This window comes from Hylobates moloch, unplaced genomic scaffold (genome assembly GCF_009828535.3).
Source record: "Hylobates moloch isolate HMO894 unplaced genomic scaffold, HMol_V3 SCAFFOLD_8, whole genome shotgun sequence".
NCBI lineage: Eukaryota > Metazoa > Chordata > Mammalia > Primates > Hylobatidae > Hylobates > Hylobates moloch.
Genome location: NW_026652283.1, coordinates 31,569,671 through 31,591,421, shown reverse-complemented (window position 1 = coordinate 31,591,421; position 21,751 = coordinate 31,569,671). Strand labels below are relative to the sequence as shown.

The following is a 21,751-nucleotide window of genomic DNA, read 5'->3' as shown; positions in this document are numbered from 1 at the left end:
CTCTTCCCTTCCCTTCCCTTCCCTCTTCCCTTCTCTCTTCCCTTCCCTTCCCTCTTCCCTCCCCTTCCCTTCCCTCTTCCCTTCTCTCTTCCCTTCCCTTCCCTTCCCTCTTCCCTTCCCTCTTCCCTTCCCTCTTCCCTTCCCTCTTCCCTTCCCTTCCCTCCCCTTCCCTTCCCTTTCTTCTTGCTCTGTTGCCCAGGCTGGAGTACAATGGCGCAATCTCAGCTCACTGCAACCTCCACCTCCCGGGTCCAGGCAATTCTCCTGCCTCAGCCTCCCTAGTAGCTGGGATTACAAGTGGGCAACACCATGCCCAGGTAATTTTTGTATTTTTAGTAGAGATGGGCTTTCACCATGTTGGCCAGGCTGGTCTCGAACTCCTGACCTCAAGTGATCTGCCCACCTTGGCGTCCCAAAGTACTGGAGATATAGGCATGAGCCACCATGCCCTGCTGTTTTCTACATTTCTTTTATATGTAAGTTTCTGTCCTGAGCAGATGATTCACTTCCAGAGAAAAGGATTTTTGCATTCCCTGCTGTCTGGCATTGTGCATAATAAATATATACTGGCAAATACATAATGGTAGTATTTTTATTTATAAAAGTATGAGAAATTGCTTTGAGAAAATCAAAGGGTTAGAAATAAAAGAAAATGAAAAGCATTGTTACAATTTATCATGAAATTTGGTGAATATTACAGAGCTTTGTCCACTGGGTTAGAAAATTTGTGTTTTTTTTTTCTTTTTTTTTTTAGTTTTTTTTTTTTTTTTAGTGAGATAGTGTCTTTCTCTGTTGACAAGGCTGGAATGCAGTGGTGTGATCACAGATCATTGCAGCCTTGACCTTCTAGACTCGAACAATCCTTCCACCTCAGCCTCCAGATTAGCTGGAACTATAGGTGTGCACCAGTGCACTCAGCTCATTGTTTTATTTTTTAAATGTTTTGTAGAGACGGAGTCTTGCTTTGTTGCCCAGGCTGGTCTCAAACTCCTGGCCTCAAGTGATCCTCCCTTCTCGGCCTCCCAAATCCTGGGATTGCAGGCGTGAGCCACCACACCTGGTCTTAGGTTTCTTAATTTTATTTCTCTGTGTTTCTACAGGCTTTTAGGCCATTTTACTAATAGTTACTTTAATTTTTTTTTTTTGAGACGGAGTCTTGCTCTGTCGCCCAGGCTGGAGTGCAGTGGCGCGATCTCAGCTCACTGCAAGCTCCGTCTCCCAGGTTCGTGCCATTCTCCTGCCTCGGCCTCCCGAGCAGCTGGGACTACAGGCACCTGCCACCACGCCTGGCTAATTTTTTGTATTTTTAGTAGAGACGGGGTTTCACCGTGTTAGCAAGGATGGTCTCGATCTCCTGACCTTGTGATCCGCCCGCCTCGGCCTCCCAAAGAGCTGGGATTACAGGCTACTTTAGTTTTTTTGAGACAGAGTCTTGCTCTGTCACCAGGCTGGAGTGCAGTGGCGCGATCTTGGCTCATTGCAACCACTGGTTCAAGCAATTCTCCTGCCTCGGCCTCCCTAGTAGCTGAGATTACAGGCACGCGTGCCACCACACCCAGCTAATTTTTGTATTTTTAGTAGAGACGGGGTTTCACCATGTTGGCCAGGCTGGTCTTGAACTCCTGACCATGTAATCTGCCCACCTCGGCCTCCCAAAGTGCTGACATTACAGGCGTGAGACCCTGTTCCCAGCCTACTAATAGCTTTTAAAAAGGAATATTGATTTTCATAGTTGTATGGCAGACACAGCTGACACCACTAACTAACTTAAGCATACTCTGAGAATGACCTTGCATGGCAGATGCACCTGACGCAAAATTTAAGCATAACCTGAGGATGACCCTGTAGCCTAAGAAGAATGTGTATTCAGAGTTCCCAGCTAATAAATCCAGGAGGGCCGACTGGGAGAGTCATTCCTTATCTGTGAGTAACATCTGAACCCTCAGCCCATCCTGTGGAACACAGGCCATGTAGGGGATTGAGGCCCTTTGTTTTGGGTTAGATAGAGGTTGCTGGGGGGAGGGTGCTAAGCAAGAATGCTGTATAAACTGCATGCTTTTTACAACCAGTTGCCATTGTCTGGTCCAGCCCATCACCACTGGACCACCCTGTATGTAAATCTTCTCAATAAACCCTGTCTCATTTACTGGCTCCAAGCCTTTCAAACATGACGCCATCCCAATTGTAGCCATTAGAGCCCGGCATGGCAGTGATCAGGACTGTTGAAGAAGGCTGAGAATTTAGGGTACTGTGAAGTGTTTAATATTTGTCATGGTATCTAATTAGCGTCTCTCAAGGAAAAAACATATTTGTTGATTTGATTTCATGCCAACACTGATGTTTTTTGCTACTCTATGGCCTTGAATAGTCAGGCACTGACTGTAACCAAAAGGATGTATGGGAAATAATTGTTTTCTTTTTTGAGATGGAATCTTGCTCTGTCGCCAGGCTGGAGTGCAGTGGCGCGATCTTGGCTCACTGCAACCTCCACCTCCTGGGTTCAAGCGATTCTGCTGCCTCAGTCTCCCGAGTAGCTGGGATTACAGACGCATGCCACCACGCCCGGCTAATTTTTGTATTTTTATTAGAGATGGAGTTTCACCATGTTGGCCAGGCTGGTCTTGAACTCCTGACCTCGTGATCCACCCACCTTGGCCTCCCGAAGTGCTGGGAGTACAGGTGTGAGCCACCGCGCCTGGCCAAAATAATTGTTTTCTATCCTTAGTGAAGACCTAATGAGAATTTGCTTCGAATAACAGCAAAGGAACTTAAAGTCTTCAGAAAAGCAAAGTGAGGATGGTAGGAATCCTTTTGCCTGAAACTTTGGAAAAAGGTGGATGAATTACAACTAAGTCATCTTTTAGCTTTGCTTTCTTGATCTTCCTTCAAAGTTTATGATACCTAAATTCTCTTTAACTCATAAAATGTGTTTTATGGTTCAATAGAAAAGCTATAAGCACATGACAAAATTAGTTGTTAGTAGCTATATGCCTACAGAACCAATTTTGTGGTTTTCAATATGATATGTTCAATTCCAGAAGGTGTTTTATAAATCAGTTGGTAGGAACCTGTTTTATGTGTATACTGTGTCCAGATGGATGTTTCTTTACCCTTTTACGTACCTGGACCAATAGTACCAGAAACCATGGGAGCATAACCACCCCACAAGAACTCCACCCCTGCCACAGCCTTCACTATTTGGCAGGGGAAGCAGAGACGATGCCATCTTCAAGCCACTGGTAGAGCCCCTTTCACATGACCTGGGAGGTAATTTCACAAGCAAAGAAGTCTAAAGGAAAAATCGTACCTAACTTAAATTATTGCTTTTATCATATTCTCTACCACTCACAGGAATGTTTTATTATTAATCACAAATCATAAGCAATTTATACTCTTGATTATTTCGAAAGAGCCACATCCACTGCTAAGGTTTTGAAACCTTATTAGTCAGCTTAGGCTAAGTTATGCTGTAGTAACAAACCCCAAAATTTCAAGGGCTTACAACAATAAAGGTTTGTCTTTCATGCTGTACATTCATTGCAGGCAACTAAGACACTATTCCATGTCACTGTCATTCTGAGATATGGGCTGAAGGAACATCCCCTCCCTGAGGCTTTGCTAGTGTTTCAGTAGACAGAAAAAGAACGCAATGGGAACACACACAATGGTTCTTAAAGCTTCAGCTTCAAAGCAGCACATGTCATGGCACTCGCACTTTACAAAGCAAGTCAGACGGCTGCTCTGGGGACCTGCAGTCCTGCAGGAGAGGGGCTCCCAAATTAGACAGCCACTCCTAGCATCAATGACGCAGGGATCTATAGTCCTTTTATGCTGAGGGGTGGTGAATCCACCACAGTTAACAAAATCTTGAGACTTGCCATAAACAAATTCTCATCTGTTTGTGTGATGAGGTCCAGATGATGGCCCACTTCAGTAGCAAAGACAGTGCACTGTGCTCACCACGCCATTTCATCTTCTCCCTGGGTTGACAGGAAGATGGCCTTCTCAACCCCTTTGCATCTGTGTGGGGCCAGGGGACTAAACACCGCCAATTGATTATATGAGGAGGAATGATGTGTGGCACTTCCAGACCTAGCTCACAAACGTGGCAAAATCCACTCTCCCCCAACTCCTTGAGCCTGTCTCTCCAAATCACTGCATAGAGGCAGTGTTTCCAGGAGAACCTCACCTGGCCAGAAACATCTGCTTTGAACGTGGTTAGAACAAATGAAACTTTTTTGTATTAAAACACTTGAGATTCTGTGGCTCTTCATTACTGTGTTACCTTACCCTGACCTTGCTTTGTGGTTTATTTAATGATGCACATTTACTAGAGTGATGTACATTCAATAGTGAGGTGGCCACATACAACATACCCCTAAAACATTGCTGAAAGTACACAGCCATTTCTACTGTAAAAATGTAAGTATACAAGTGAAGAACTGATTTTGAATTTTGTTTTAATTAATTTAAATTTAAGTGGTCACATGTGGCTAGTGGCCACCGTATTGGACCACGGAACCTTAAGCAGTAGGAAGCTTTTTGCTATGTGATGTATTATAAATCTTTCCACGATCTCAGCAATCTAAACATAAAACCAACATGTCTAAATTTCACACTTTCTAGATGATGAAGAGTCATAAAATGAACAGAAAGTCTTTATATGGTGTTTCAGGGGGACAGTTGTGACATTGGAGTGCTGGTCAAAGTTCTTTATTATTTTTTATTTGTTTCCAAATATGGAGTGCAGAAAACCAAATGGTGGAATGGACATTTTTGCCAAAGTATAATTGTGGTCTTTAACGATGTAAAATAAAATACCATATTCATTTCTGAATTTTTTTCGTTGTGAAGTGTGTGAGATGTGACTTGACAGCTTTGCAAATGTCGTGCCTCTGCTTAAATCTTTGCATTATATTTATGGAAATGTTTGAGATCCTGGAAACCATTTAGAGGTGTTATAAAATACTTTATTTCTTGAGGTCCAAAAGACTTCAAAATAGGAGCTGAGTGATATAATGGAAAGAACACTGGATTAGGAGCCAGAATATCTGGGTTATGTTGCCTGCTGTCTCACTAACTGGCTCAGTGAATTTGGGCAGGTTATTTGAACTCTCTGGGTCTCGGTTTCTTCTATGGTGAGTTTATGGGCTTAGATTAATCACCCACCTCTAAAATTCCAGATCTTTTCTTTTTTCTGACTTTAGGTCAGGTCTTTTCTTCTTAATCATTTGTTACTCACACAAGGAATGTGAAGTATTAAAACTGAGCCCACCCATGTTATTATAACTTAACTCTTTGTTCCAGGAAATGCATGCCCAGGAAGATAAGACAGTAAATTAATAAATAAATTCACTGTTTGCTTAGGAAAGTCTTGCAAATCAATTTATCAGGACAAACAGTTTGCTCATCTGGGCAAACAGTTGTCTTATTAAAACAATATATTGCTCACCTGGGCAAACAGCTTAACAAGTTTGTGAAAGAATGTCACTATGCATTGTGGTTTTGAAAATGAATCTATGGGCTGGGCGCGGTGGCTCACGTCTGTAATCCCAGCAGTTTGGAAGGCTGAGGCGGGCAGATCACAAGGTCAGGAGTTCGAGACCAGCCTGACCAACATGGTGAAACCCCATCTATACTAAAAATACAAAAATTATTTGGGCGTGGTGGCGCGCTCCTATAATCCCAGCTACTCAGGAGGCTGAGGCAGGAAAATCACTTGAACCTGGGAGGCGGAGGTTGCAGTGAGCCAAGATGGTGCCACTGCACTCCAGCCTGGGCAACAGAGCGAGACTCCATATCAAAAAAAAAAAAAAAAAGAATCTATGGAAACAGTAGACACTGGGGGCTCCAAAAGAAGGGCAAAGATGTAAGAACTATCTATTGGGTACTATGTTTATTATTTGGGTAAGGAATTCAGTAGAAACCCAAACCTCCGCATCACACAATATATCCATCTAACAAACCTGCACATGTACCCCTGAATCTAAATTTTGTTGTTGTTGTTGTTGTTGTTGTTGTTGTTTGAGAGGAGTCTCGCTCTGTCACGCAGGCTGGAATCTACTATAAATGTATTTTTTTTTTTTAGACGGAGTCTCTGTCACCCAGGCTGGAGTGCAATGGCATGATCTCTGCTCACTGCAACCTCCACCTCCTGGGTTCAAGCGATTCTCCCACCTCAGCCTCCTGAATAGCTGGGATTACAGTAACCTGCCATCATGCCTGGCTAATTTTTGTATTTTTGTAGAGACGGGGTTTCACCATGTGGGCTGGGCTGGTCTTGAACTCCCGACCTCAGGTGATCCGCCCACCTCGGCCTCCAAAAGTGCTGGGATTACAGTCATGAGCCACCGTGCCCGGCCAACTGTAAATGCAATTTTATTTACTATTTAACTGGGAGTAAAATATCTTAGTATGTAAGTCTAGGTATTTTTCCAACTAGCACGAGACTCTAGATAGTTTATATATTGGTGAGATTAATTACAAGATTAGTGAGCACATCATAGACATTGAGTTAATTATGACAAGGTGAATGAACAAAACCAATTTTCTGTGTCAAACGTAGTTTACAACTTTATGTAAACATTTATCATATACATTGTAAGAAATTCAGTTTTCTGTAACAAAATACATAGTCTTAAGTTTACAGTTCAAAACCCATAGAGGTTCCCTGACATTACTTGCCAACATTTAAGAGCTACTTATTAGTTTGACGAGAGACAGAGTATGTGCACATTTAAACTTAAGGCAGGAATTTGTGTCTGTTGGCCTAAGTGTTCTTTGTTCACTGGGCTCTGAAGACCATCAAATAAAAGTACTTCTTAACTTAGTGTTTTTGGCACTGAGTCTTGAATTTTTTTTTTTTTTTTTTGAGACAGAGTCTCACTCTGTTGCGCAGGATGCAATGGTGCAATCTCGACTCACTGCAACCTCTGCCTCTGGGGCTCAAGTGATTCTCCTGCCTCAGCCTCCCGAGTAGCTGGGACTACAGGCGCCCGCCACCACGCCTGGCTAATTTTTGTATGTTTTTAGTAGAGACGAGGTTTCACCATGTTGGCCAGGCTGGTGCATCCTGAATTCTTAAATAACCAGTATTGAAGTTATTTTTCTTGAACCTTCTCAATAAGTGTCTTTATCACACATGAGTTCTCTCTTTAACTAAGGCCTGATTAAAATATTTTCAAATTTATAATTTTTATTTTCTCATGAAGCCTGATAGGAAAAGCTTTGCCCTTAGGCTCATAGTTTTACCTGAGGAAATTCAACAATGGATCTGAAAGCAGCTTATTGAGGACATGCAGTTAGAACTTAAGAAGAATGTGCCTTTAAGGAGGAATAACCCTGAGAAATAGTTCCATGACATTTAAATTCTATTGCTCTGACAGAGCCATTCTGACAGGTTTTAAGTTTCAAAGTTATCAGACAATGTGCAGACAGCCTCACCATCTGCTGAGCTTCACCTCACTGTTAACCAGCCTGTGGTAATGTCTTTTTCTTTTTCTCCTCCTCTTCCTCCTACTCCCTATCCTTGCCCTGTCAATATTGGATATAATGGCAGGTCAGAAATGGGGTGAGGCATGAGGTGAAAACCAAAGAGAATTGTGCAGAACATCAGGCAAACCAACCATGTATAACTAGACATTAGAAGTTCAGCTCTAGTATAAAAGTTAAAAGACAAAGTATTAAAAATCACTATACCTGCATAATTTGTTGATGAATACACAGTATAAAAAGGTGTAAAGTGTGACATCAACACCATAGAATGGTGGGTGGGGGATAAGTAAAAGTGTAGTAATTTTTTTTTTTTTTTTGAGACAGGGTCTTCCTCTGTTGCCCAGGCTGGAGTGCAGTGGTGCAATCTCGGCTCACTGCAACCTCCGCCTCCCAGGTTCGAGAGATTCTCCTGCCTCAGCCTCCCGAGTAGCTGGGACTACAGGCGCCCGCCACCACGCCAGGCTAATTTTTGTATTTGTAGTAGAGATGGGGTTTCACCATGTTTCCCAGGTTGGTCTCCAACTCCTGACCTCAAGTTATCTGCTCACCTCTGCCCCAGATAAAGAGTGGCCAAATGGATTAAAAGAAAACCCAAGATGTAACAATATTCGTGTGTACAAGCAATTCACTTTAGACTTAAGGACGTACATAGGCAGAAAGTAAAGGGATGGAAGAAAATATTCCATGCAAATAGTGATCAACAGAGAGCAGGAGTGGCTTTATTTATATCAGACTAAATAGACTTTCAGTCAAAATCTGTCACAGAAGACAAAGACGATCACTATATAATGGTAAAGAGGTCAGTTCATCAAGAGGATAAAACAATTGTAAATATATGTGCACCCAACATTGAAGCATCTAAATACATAAGGCACATATTAACAGAGCTGAAGGGAAAAAACAGACAGCAATATAACAATAGCAGGATGCCTCAGTACCCCTTTCAACAGTGGGTAGATTATCCAGACAGAAAATCAATGAGGAAACAGTGGCCTGAATAACATAGACCAAGTGGCCCTAATAGACAGACACAGAGCATCTCATCCAATAGCAGCAGAATACACGTTCTTCTCAAGGACACCTGGAACATTCACAAGGGCTAGATTATATGTTGGGCCACAAAACAAGACTTAACAAATTTAAGAAGATTGGAATCATCTCCAGTACTTTTTCTGATCATAATAACATTAGAAATTAATAACAGGAATTATGAAAAATTGACATATGTAGACATTAAGCACACACTCCTGAACAACTACTTGGTTGAAGAAGAAATCAAAAGAGAGATGAGGAAGTATCTTGAGGCAAATGAAAATGAATCCACAACATACCAAAAGTTACAGGATGCAGCAAAAGCAATTCTAAGAGGGAATTTTAGAGGGATAAAGGCCTACATTCAGAAGAAAGATCTTAAATAACCTAATTTCACACCCTGAGGAACTAGAAAAAGAAGAACAAACCAAGCCCAAAGTCAGCAGAAGGAAGGAGACAAAGATTGGAGCAAAAAGAGGCTAAGGAGACAGTAGAAAAGATCAACAAAACTGAGATTTGTTTTTTGAAGAGAAACAAAATTGACAAACCTTTATCTAGCTTTACCAAGAAAAAAAGAGAGAACTCAAATAAATGAAATTATAAATGAAAGAAGAGATACAGGCATACCTTGGTTTATTGCACTTTACTTTACTGTACTTTGCAGACACTGCATTTTTTACAAATTGAAGGTTTGTGGCAACCCTGCATGGAGCAAGTCTGTTGGCAACATTTTTCCAGCATGTGCTCACTCTGTGTCTCTGTGTCCCGTTTTGGTAATTCACACAATATTTCAAAGTTTTTCATTATTATGTATATAATATGTATATATAATATCTAATATTATATGTTATACACAATATGTGTTATATATTGTATATTATATATTATGATATTATGATATCACAATGCTGATTGTGATCAGTGATCTTTGATGTTACAATAGTAATTGCTTTGGGGCATCACAGACTGTCCCCACGTAAGAAGGTGAATTTAATCAATAGATATCATGTGGGCTCTGACTACTACAGTGTGGGCTATGCTACTGCTCTGACTGGCCTTTCCCTCTCATTGGGCCTCCCTATTCCCTGAGACACAACGGTATTGAGATTAAACCAATTAATAACCCTATAATGGCCTCTAATTGTTCAAGTGAAAGGAAGAGTTAAACATCTCTCACTTTAAATCAAAATGTAGAAATGATTAAGCTTAGTGAAGAAGGCATATCGAAAGCCCAGATAGGCCTATGGTGTCAAACAGTCAAGTTGTGAAGGCCAAGAAACGTTCTTGAAGGAAATTAAAAGTGCTGTTCCAGTGAACACACAAAAGATAAAGCAGGCCGGGCGCGGTGGCTCACACCTGTAATCCCAGCACTTTGGGAGGCCGAGGCGGGCAGATCACGAGGTCAGGAGATCGAGACCATCCTGGCTAACATGGTGAAACCCTGTTTCTACTAAAAATACCAAAAAAAAAAAAAAGTAGCCAGGCATGGTGGCACGTGCCTCTAGTCCCAGCTACTTGGGAGGCTGAGGCGGGAGAATTGCTTGAACCCAGGAGGCGGAGGTTGCAGTGAGCTAAGATTGTGCCATTGCACTCCAGCCTGGGTGACAGAGTGAGACTCTGTTAAATAAATAAATAAACAAACAAACAAATAAATAAATAAAGCAAGACAGCCTATTACTGATATACAGAAAGCTTCAGTCTTCTGGATAGAAGATCAAACCAACCACAACATTCTGTTAAGCCAAAGCTTAATCCGGAGCAAGGTCTTTCTTCAGTTCTATGAAGACTGAGAGAGGCAGTGCTATGGAAGCAGAGTTTGATACTAACAGAGACTGGTTCATGAGATTTAAGGAAAGAAGCCATTTCCATTACATAAAATTGCAAATAAGCAGCAAATGCTGATGTAGGGGCTGCAGCAAGTTATCCAGAAGATCTAGCTAAGATTATTGGTAAAGGTGGATGATTTTGAGGGGTTCAAGACTTCAGTGGAGGAAGGAACTGCAGATGTGGTGGAAACAGCAAGAGAGCTAGAATTAGAAGTGAAGCCTGAAGATGTGACTGAATTGCTGCAATCTGAGGATAAAATGTGAATGAATGAGTACTTGTTTCTTAGGGATGAACATCTTTCTTAAAGATGGAATCTACTCCTGGTGACGATGCTGTGGACATTGTTGAAGTGACAATAAAAGATGCAGAATATTTCACAAACTTAGTTGATAACCAGTGGTAGAATTTGAGAGGATTGACTCCAATTTTGAAAAAAGTTCTACTGTGGGTAAAATGCTGCCAGACAGTATTGCCTACTACAGAGAAATCTTTCCCGAAAGGAACAGTCGATCCATGCATTAAACTTGTCTTATTTTAAGAAATTGCCACAGCCACCCCAACCTTCAACAACCACCAACCTGATCAGTCAGCAGGCATCAGGAATGAGACAAGACCTCCTACCAGCAAAAAAGATTGTGACTCACTGAAGACTTAGATGATCATTATCATTTTTTAGCAATAAAGTATTTTTAAGGTATGTGCATTGTTCTTTTAGACATAATGGTATTGCACACATACTAGACTACAATATAGTGTCAACATAGCTTTCATATGCACTGGGAAACCAAAAAATAGATATGACTTGTTTGATTGTGGTGTTTGTTCTGTTGTGGTGGTTTGGAACTGGACCTGCAATGTCTCAGAGGTATACCTGTATTACAGCTAATACCAAATAAATAGCATCATAAGAGACTACTATGAATAATTATATGCCTAGAAATGGGATAACCTGGAAGAAATGGATCAATTCCTAGAAACATACAACCTACAAAGATTGAATCATAAAAAACTAGAAAATATAAATGACCAAATAAGTAAGGAGATTACATCAGTAATCAAAAACCTCCAGCAAAGAAAAACCCCAAACTAGATGGCTTCTTTGGTGAGTTCTACTATGCATTTAAATAAGAATTAACACCAATCCTTCTCAAATTCTTCCAAGAAATTCGAGAGGAAGGAACACTTCCAAATTCATTTTATGAGGCCAGCAACACCCTCATACCAAAGCCAGATAAGTACACTACAAGAAAATTCCAGATCAGTATCACTGATGAACATAGATGCAAAAGTTCTCAACAAAATACCGGTGAACCTAATTCAACAGCACACTAAAAACATCATACACCATAATCAATGAAATGTATCTCTGAGATGCAAGGATGGTTCAAATATATGCAGATTAGTAAATGTGATATACCACAACAGGATGAGGGATAAAAATCATATGATCATCTCAATAGTTGCAGAAAATTATTTGACAAAATTCAACATCCTTTCATGATTAAAAACTATTAACAAATCAGATACAGAAAGAATATACCTCAACATAATAAAGGCCATATATGACAAACTCACAACTAACATCCTACTCAATGGTGAAAAGGTAAAAGCTTTTCCTTTAAAACCAAGAACAAGAGAAGGATGCCCACACTCACCAATTCTGTTATACATAGTACTAGAAGTCCTAGCTAGAGCAATTATGCAAGAAAAAGAAACAAAAGACATCCAAATTAGGGAGAAGCTAAATAGTCTCTGTTTGCAGATGTCATGATCTTATATATCAAAGAACCCTAAAGATTCCACAGTTAGAACTAATAAATGAATTCAGTAAAGTTGCAGGATACAAAATTAACATACAAGTATTAGTTGCATTTCTGTATACTGACGACTAACCAGAAATTAAGAAAACAATCCTATTTACAATAGCATCAAAAAGAATAAAATAGGCCAGGCACGGTGGCTCATGCCTGTAATCCCAACACTTTGGGAGGCCGAAGGGGGGTGGATCACATGAGGTTGGGATTTTGAGACCAGCCTGACCAACATGGAGAAACCCCATCTCTACTAAAAATCCAAAAAATTAGCCGGGCATGGTGGCGCATGCCTGTAATCCCAGCTACTCGGGAGGCTGAGGTAGGAGAATCGCTTGAACCGGGAGGTGGAGGTTGCGGTGAGCCGAGATCATGCCATTGCACTCCCACCTGGGCAACAAGAGCAAAACTCCATCTCAAAAAATAAAATAAAATAAAATAAATAAAATGAAATAAAATAAAAAACTTAGGAATACCAAGGAGGTGAAAGATCTGTACATTGAAAACTGTAAAATATTAATGAAAGAAATTGAAGGCTGGGCGGAAGGATTGCCTGATTCCAGGAGTTTGAGGCTGCAGTAAGTCACGATTGTGCCACTGCACTGCAGCCTGTGTGAGAGTGAGACCAAAAAAAAAAAAAAAAAAAAAAAAAAAAATTGAAGACAGAAATAAATGGAAAGGTATCCTCTCTGTTCAAAGAGTGGAATAATTAATATTGCTAAAATGTCCATACTACTGAAAGCAATATACAGATTCAATGCAATGCCTATCAAAATTTTAATGGCATTTTTCACAGATATCAGAAAAACAATCCTAATATTTGTATGGAATCGCAAAAGACCCCAAGTAACCAAAGCAATCTTGAGAAAGAAGGACAAAGCTGGAGGAACCACTTCCTGGTTTCAAACTACTTCCTGGTTTTAAACTACATTACAAAGCTCTAGTAATTAAAACAGTATGGAACTGGCCTAAAAACGGCCACTAGGGCCACTGGAACAGAATAGAAAGACTAGAAATAAACCCAAACACATATGGTCATCTAATCTTTGACAAGGGTGCCAAGAATACACAATGGGGAAAAGATCATCTCTTCAATAAATAGTGTTGGAAAAACTGGATATCTATATGCAAAAGATTGAAATTGGACCCTTGATTTACAGCATATACAACAATTAACTTCAAGTGAATTAAAGACTTAATCAAATGTGAGATCTGAAATCATAAAACTCTTGGAAGAAAACATCAGCGAAAAGCTCGACCTTGGTCTTGGCAATGATTTTTTTGGAAATGACAACAAAAGCACAGGCAACAAATGCAAAAATAATGAAATGGGACTATGTTAAACTAAAAAGACTTCTGTACAACAAAGGAAACAATCAACAAAATTAAAAGACAGCCTAAAGAATGGGACAAAATATTTGTAAGCCATATGTTTGATAAGGAGTTAATATCAAAATATATGAGGAATTCACATAAAGGATTTCACATAACTCATTAGCAAGAAAACATAAAGCCTAATTAAAAAAATGGACAAAGGACTTGAATGGACATTTTTCCAAAGAAGACATACAAATGGCTGACAGACATGTGAAAAGTTGCCCAAGATTACTAATCATGAGAGAAATGCAAGTCAAAACCACCATGAGATATCACCTTGCACCTGTTATAATGGCTTTATCAAAATGACAAGAGATAATAAGTGTCGGTGAGGATGTGGAGAAAAGAGAATCTTTGTATATTGTTGGTGGAAATATCAATTGGTACAGGAATTATCAAAAAACAGTATGGAGGTTCTTCAAAAAGTTAAAAATAGAGCTACCATATGATCCAGCCATCCCACTTCTGGGATGAAATAAAATCTGTGTCTTGAAGAGACATCTGCACCCCATGTTCATAGCAGCACTATTCACAATAGCCAAGATGGGGGAACGACCTAAGTGTCTGTCAGCCAATGAATGAATAAAGAAAATGTGGTGTGTATACACAATGGAATATTATTTAGCCATAAAGAAGGAAATCCTGCCATTTGCAAAAACAGGAATGAACCTGGAGGACGTGATGGTAAGTAAAATAAGCCAAACACAGCAAGACAAATACTGTTTTGTCTTACTTGTATGTGGAATCTAAAAAGTTGGACTCTTAGTAACAGAGTAGAATGGTGGTTGCCAGGGGCTGGGAGGTGAGGGATTAGGGGAGATATTAGTCAAAGTATACAGAATTTTAGTTTTAAGATGAATAAGTTCAGTGGATCTAATGTTCAACATGGTGAATATAGTTTACAATACTGTGTTTACTTGAAATTAGATAAGAAGATAGATTTTAAGTGTCATCACTGCAACCACACACAGATGATAACTCTGGGTGGTGATGGATATGTTAGTTAATTTGATTGTGGTAGTCAGTACACACTGTGTATGTATATCAAATCATCATGTTGTACCCCTTGAATACGTACAACTTTTCTTTGTTAAATAAGTACTTTAAAATTTTACAAAAGACATTTACAAGCCACACTTACTCATCTTGGGAAAAGCCATCAGTCATTCAAAGCAAAGCATCCTTTCCTTTTCAAGATTTTACTTTTTTGTTTTTTGAGACAGAGTCTCAGGCTAGAATGCAGTGGCACGATCTCAGCTCACTACAACCTCTGCTTCCCAGGTTCAAGAGATTCTTATGCCTCAGCCTCTGGAGTAGCTGGGATTACAGGCATGCTTCACCATGCCCAACTGATTTTTGTATTTTTGGTAGAGACGGGGTTTCACCATGTTGGCCAGGCTGGTCTCGAACTCCTGACCTCAGGTGATCTGCCCACCTTGGCCTCCCAAAGTGCTGGGATTACAGGCTTAAGCCACTGCGCCTGGCCTCAAGATTTTACTTATATTTTAAATGTCTACATCTTGAATTTCAATTCTTATTCTACCTAGAAGCTAAAAGCATTGGCAGGGTTATGAGTTGGGGTGGAAATATTTGGGCCTGTGGAAGATAAATTCATATTGTTTGAAGAAAATAATCTGCTTATGATTATCAATTTATTATAATCAGGCCCAAAGAAGGAAACCAAAAGTCTTAATATTTTCTTAGTGATAAAGTGGAGGAAGTAACTGACAAAGTAATTTTGGCTCTTTACCAGGGATGCTTCATATAAAGGAGGGAAAACAGTTTCCTTGACAACCAATTAATATGTATAGCTTAAGGCTATCACTGTATTCTACAAGAAATAGATTACATTTCTGAGGTCTGCACAACTGAAGATAACTTATTATAAACTAGCTAGGAGGTTTTTATGATGATATGATACAGATCAGCAATAAGTAAGACAGAAAGGGGGCTTCCCCCGGCAAGAGTTAGGATTTATAGTCCCAGTATGCCCGAGTTTTATATATTGTGAACTTTGCTAACCTTCACCTTTATCAACAAGCTGTGAGTGACTCTCCAGCACAAAGCTTTGAGTATCAAGCATGCATATATTAAAAAAAAAAAATTGCCAGGCACCGTGGCTCATGCCTGTAATCCCAACATTTTGGGAGGCCAAGGTGGGCGGATCACCTGAAGTGGGGAGTTCGAGACCAGCCTGACCAACATGGAGAAACCTCGTCTCTACTAAAAATACAAAATTAGCCGGGTGTGGTGGCGCATGCCTGTAATCAATCCCAGCTACTCGGGAGGCTGAGGCAGGAGAATCGCTTGAACCTGGGAGGCAGAGGTTGCGGTGGGCTGAGATCGTGCCATTGCACTCCAGCCTGGGCATCAAGAGCAAAACTCCGTCTGAAAAAAGAAAAAAAAAAATTATACTGAATGATTTGGGGGAGAGCACCAAATACCCTTAAAGTTTTTACGGCACAGACTTCTTAGTAAATCTTATGAGGGGATGATTATGGGAATAATATGTGTATATATATATGTATATATTCCAAAAATATTGGCAAAAATAATGAAGAACCTGAAAGTCCTCCATGGTCAGAGTTAAGGTCAGGGTCAGGGATGAATGTTGCATTAGTTGGCGATAAAAAGCAGCTATTGTACAGTTTGACAGGCCTGTATGAATATCCTGCTTTGTAGCTGAGTGTTCTTGCTTGTTAATCTGCTTCCCCTACCCCCACTCTTTTTTTTTTCAATCTGGTGGTTGAGAGGCGCTTCCAAGCCTACCTATTTTATTTACCACCTCCTCGTTAGTTTTTTGGGCTTCTTAAAATGGTCCTCCGCTCTTATGGCTTCTGGCTGTTTGTACACAAGATCTGTCCACCTCTCTCCTCCTGCCGTCAAGGGTGTTTCTAAACCTATCATCCTCAACCTGAAGCTCCTTCCACATCCTTCTTGCCAGTTCACTATCCACTATCAGTCATTTCCTGAGACTGACATCACAAAAGAGTCATTAGATTTAAGCCCTGGTTTCAGCAATTACTGGACCTGTTGTGATTCTAGACAGAGTTCTTAACTTTTAATTTTCCATGACCTTTTTTCCCTTTGACATCCCAGTCCAAGCTGTCAACTTTTGCATTTACTGCTCATTTCTACCTTTAATATTCCATTTTCCCCTGTTAATAGTATATGCTGTGAAACCCAGAAGTCAGCATTACTATGGTCTTGGGTAGAACTGAGAGAGATAAAGACATGAATTTGAGGCTGTTGGGGGATGAGTTGCAGAGAGGCATAAATACGAGGCAGAAAATAAGTTACGACTGAGAATACAACTTATTAATAGCTTTTGTAAATTTCTGGCGAAAAAATATTGAGGATAATTAGAGTTGAAAAATTATATAAGACATCACTTAGGATTAGGATTCAATCACCTTTTATAGAAAACTCAAATAAGAGTTGCTTAAGCATGAAAGAAGTTCAGAGGTAAGTAGCTCAGGGCTTGTATGGCAACTCCATGGTCACAGGTGAAAGGGGCCGGGCGGAGACCAAACTACACCGATCGCAGTCAAGAGATCTTTATTGGAGGTATCGAGTGGCACCACGCAAGGAGAAGGAAGAGGAGAGGGAGAGGGCTGCTGGTGTGCTGGGTTTTATATCCCTTGGGCCTATGTGGATTGGGCTAGGGGTGGGCCCAAGGGAAGGCGGGAGATGCTTCTTTCTGATTGGCCCTCCTTCAGCGGGTTCAGACAGTGCCCGGTCAAGGAGGGGAGAAGAACCCGGAACAGGCCCCATCTTAAGGTACAGCACCATTTTAAGTTACCCCATGTTACCTGACAACAGGGGGCCCAGGTTCCTTCTCACATTGTTTTCTCCCATCCTTGGTGCTGGCTTATATGCCAAATGTCTCCTCATGACCACAAGATGCTCTTGGTGTTCCCAGACCAAACTGAGGGTTGGGCTGCTATTTCTCGTGGCCCAATAACAAGATGCAGATGAACTGGGGAGGGAGAGAGTTTTTATTTCTGCAACTGATTATAGGGGGAAGTCCTGGAAATTATCACCAGACCAACTCAAAATTACAGTTTTCCAGAGCTTATATACCTTCTAAGCTATATGTCTACGTGTAAGTGTGCATTCATTTAAAGACATAAGTGATTAACTTCTTTTAATCTATAACTAAGGTCTGAGTCCTGAAGACCTTCCTCTGGAGCCTCAGTAAATTTACTTAATCTAAGTGGGTCCAGGTGCCACGGTGATTACCCTTATCGTGTCTCCTGCTAAATCACAGAGGTTTGGGGAGTTCCTTCAGACCTCCAATAAACTTGTTTGTGGAGGTCTGGGGAGTTTCTTCAGACCCACAATAAAACTCGTTTAATACTAAATGGGTCCTGTTAAGAATTCCTTTGTTATTTTGTTATGCTTTAAGGCCCAGGAAAGGCCTAGGCAAAACTCTTGGTGGGCTTTTGTTACATTCCAGCCATTGTATAAGGGCAGTGGCTTTTTTGGCTTTTAATATTTAACTTAACCACTCAGTCAGTACTGAAACAGTTGTTATGGAGGCCTGCGTTAGTGAGAGCTGGCCTGCCACACTGGTGCTCCAGCTGTTATGTCCACGTTCCAAGATGGAAGAAAGTATAATGGCGAAAGTACCTATCTCTCAGCTGAATCAGTTTGCTTTAAAGGGCTTCCCTGGCTTCCATCCACTTAACTTCTGCTTACACTTCCTTGAACACCTCCAGAAACCAAGGAGGTTGGGAAAGCTTTAGGCTGAGGACGTTATCACTCCAAATAACACATTTTTAAGTCAGGAAGTGGGAAGAGTGGATATTGTGTAGGCAGCTCACAGTCCCTTCCACTGTAGCCGACCAGGGCAGAGATAACTGGATGATGGTTTTGCTCTAGTTGAGCCTAAACAAGCTCATGGCTCCCTCTCCTTAAACTTTTATGTTTTATTTCTCTAAGTTCAGAGCAAAGGTTTCATATTATTTTATGAATGTTTCTTAACAAGCTCATCGTTTCTGGTGTCTTGCTGCAATTCTGCAGTAGATAGTATGGTATATTTGGTGGACAGATTCAGGGCCACCAGGCTTTGAATAGCAGCGGTGCTACTTAGAAGCTGAGAGGTTATGAACCTTATATGCAACCACAGGGAATAGTGTTGTTAGTGTACATAATGATTGTACTGAACCTTATATGCAACATAGGGAATAATGTTATTATAAATAATGATTTTCAGACTGAGGCAGTTTTCTAAACTTCAAGTGAAAGATCACATTACTTTACATGAGGACCAGAAGGCACATTCAAAATATACGGTTGATTCACTTTGTTAACCAATAAGAATATAAGTGTCCAAATACAGAACAAAGGAAATAATATGTCCAAGAAACATTTTTCTTTGCTTAATACTAAAAGCCTCTTGATCTGTTTCCTGTATCCTAGTCACAACTGAATTTTAAGAAAGTCGAGGTCATGTTGGTAACTCCATATCAATACTGCAAGATCAGGAATTGTCCCTCATTACTTTCATCTTGGCTTTCAAAAGAGCCTACTGTAATTTTTCTTCTGAAATAGTATGAAATAACTTTTTTCCTGAAAGAAAATCTCCTTTCTATGGTTCTTTCTTCTGAAACAAGGCTTTCCTTCTCTGAGCTTCCAGCTAGAATAATTTCCTCTGAGATACTCTTATCTAGGAGGATTGTAGTGTGGTCACAATGCCTCAGCTGATTTCAGTTAATTTTTTTGAGCTGAATCAAATCAATGTCTTAACAAGTTGTCCTTTAAAAGGATAGACGTGCTTTTATACAAAACTGGCATTTAAATGAAACCACTAGACTTCTTCATACAATGTAATGAAGCCTTGGTATTCCAGTGATTTGGCACCTAAATGCATAGGCACTCAATAAATACTGGAGGGAAGGAGGATGGTGGAAAGAAAGAAAGGGGGAGCAGGGAAAATTAGGGGGGAATTATTTTTTCCTCCTGGGGATAGGTTTCATTTTTAATTGGGAAATGTAATGTGAAATGTGAAATTACTTTCAAACTTGAGGACCCAGAATATAACTTATGATGATTTAAGTTTTCTTCCTTTTATTTACATTTTAATGATAAAGATACTCATTGGCCAAGACCCAGGAAAAAAGTTTAAATAAAAATTTACATTTTAATGATAAAGACATTCATTGGCCAAGACCCAGAAAAAATAGTTTACCTATATTTTATACGTATTTGTTTTAAAAAAAATACAATCTATGGAAAATCTGGAGAATTTATTTCTGGTTATAATAGTCAGAAAATGTGTGCCTTTAAGTTTTACTTCTGAATAGACATATTCTGCTAAGCAAGCAATCTCCTCTTAGCTTGCTTGCTGAGCACATATACTTTCTGTATGCTGATTCTTAAAGTCTCTGCATTTGGTTGGTGGCTTTAGTAATGAGAGACTAGCTTTTAACACAGCCAGAAGAAGCTGATGTAAACCACCAGAAATAACACTGATCATATATAATACTTATGGAACAGTGGTTGCCCACCATTTTTGAACCCAAAATTTCCTGACATTTATCACTGTGCCAACAAAAAGAAAAACTAGGAACCTGGGGAGGACTTAGAGAGAGGAAGCATGGGCAGCTGCCAGCCTTGGCAGATGGCGTCTGTTTAGTTGAGCCAGGTTCACCAGGAAAGAAGATCAGATCCTAGTTTGAGACCCAAAACCTGGTGAGTAAGAACAAGTGTTCAGGACTTCAAGGGGCCCAGTAGGCAATTGTGGGAAAAAATCTGGAGGTCCTGAACTTGCCCAAATTATAGGGGTAGGTGAGAAAAGGTAATCCAAGGGGTAATTTTTTTTCTGCTTTTTGGTATTATCTATATTTTCTTTAACAATTATATATATTACTTATAGGAAAAAAACTCTAGGTTTTATATATTCCTGACTACACTTCGTCAATATGTATTTGCTTCTTTTATACAAAGTAACATTGTTTTCATTTATAGATTGCCATTAGGATACCTTAGTAATGATGTCCAGTTATGATTCAGATATTTCAAAGTTTATTGTTTATTTATTATTATTTTGGAGGCAGGGTCTTCCTGTGTTGCCCAGGCTTGGGTACAGTGGTGTGATCCTGGCTCACTGCAGCCTCGACCTTCCAGGCTCAAGCAGTCCTCCCATCTCAGCCTCCCAAGTAGCTGGAACTACAGGTGTGCACCACCATGCCTGGCTAATTTTTGCATTTTTTGTAGAGCCGGGGTCTCGCCATGTTGCCCAGGCTGGTCTTGAACTCCTGGGCTCAAGAGATCTGCCCACCTCACCCTCCCCAGATGCTGGGATTACAGGTGTGAGCCACCGCACCAGGCCCAAAGTTAAAATAACTTAATGAATAAGATTTGGATGATGTCAGGTACCCCTTTTTTCTCAGGGGAACTGGCTCCTACTTAGATATCTTATGACCATTAGTGGGACATTATAAGATAGCGTAGAAACAGAAACACTCATGTCAGTGTGATTTATGGCTAAGTTGGCACTCAACATCAGTGGGATAGGAGGGGTAATACATTAAATGGTGCATGGGAAATTGATTATTCATTCAGAAAATAATTGAAATGGATCTGTACTTCATTTCATACACAAAAATCAATTTCAGGGAGATTAAGGGACTTAAATTATAAAAGGCAAAACTTTGAAACTTTTGGAAATAGTATAGGAGAATAGCTTTACGACCTTGGAGGAGGGAAGGATTTACAAATAGTGTTAGCTATAAGGCAAAGGTTTGGTCACTGAGCCATCTTAAAATCAAGGAAATTACTTCATCAAAAGACATCGCTAAAAGAGTAGGAGAGAAAACCCACACACTGGGAGGAAATATGTGCCATACGTATGTGTGGCAGGCACACCTGAGGCCTACCCTGAGAATGACCCTGTGGTCTAAGAAGAATGTGTTGGGAGTTCCGAGCTGAGGAACCTGGGAGTGGCCAACCCGGAGATCGATTCCCTGTCTGTGAGGAACATCTGAACCCCCGGCCCATTTTGGATTAAAGGAGGGTTGCCAGGTGAAGGTTGCAGGAGGGGAGCTAAGTAAAAATGCTATATAAACTGCATACGTTTTAGAAGTGGTAGTGGTTCGTCCATCCAGCCTGCCACCACTGGACCGCTGCGTATGTAAGTCCCCTCGAGAAGCCCCGTATCTCATTCGCCAGCTCTCGGCCTCTTCCTCGGCCTCTCGAACCTGGTG

The 21,751-nt window shown here is 40.4% G+C and overlaps 1 protein-coding gene across 12 annotated transcripts in view; it reads left to right on the top strand.

Moving 5' to 3' along the window:
* Positions 1-21,751, top strand: part of BICD1 (BICD cargo adaptor 1) — a 283,466-nt gene that overhangs the window by 81,314 nt on the left and 180,401 nt on the right. Inside the window, exon 1 of one of the 12 annotated variants that reach the window (XM_058442958.1) lies at positions 16,798-17,321. The exons of the other annotated variants lie outside the window; for them this stretch is intronic. Within the exon in view, the coding sequence (XP_058298941.1) occupies positions 17,232-17,321 (90 nt within the window). The 5' untranslated portion in view covers positions 16,798-17,231. Of the gene's footprint in view, positions 1-16,797; positions 17,322-21,751 lie in introns of those variants that run through there. 12 annotated transcript variants of the gene reach the window in all.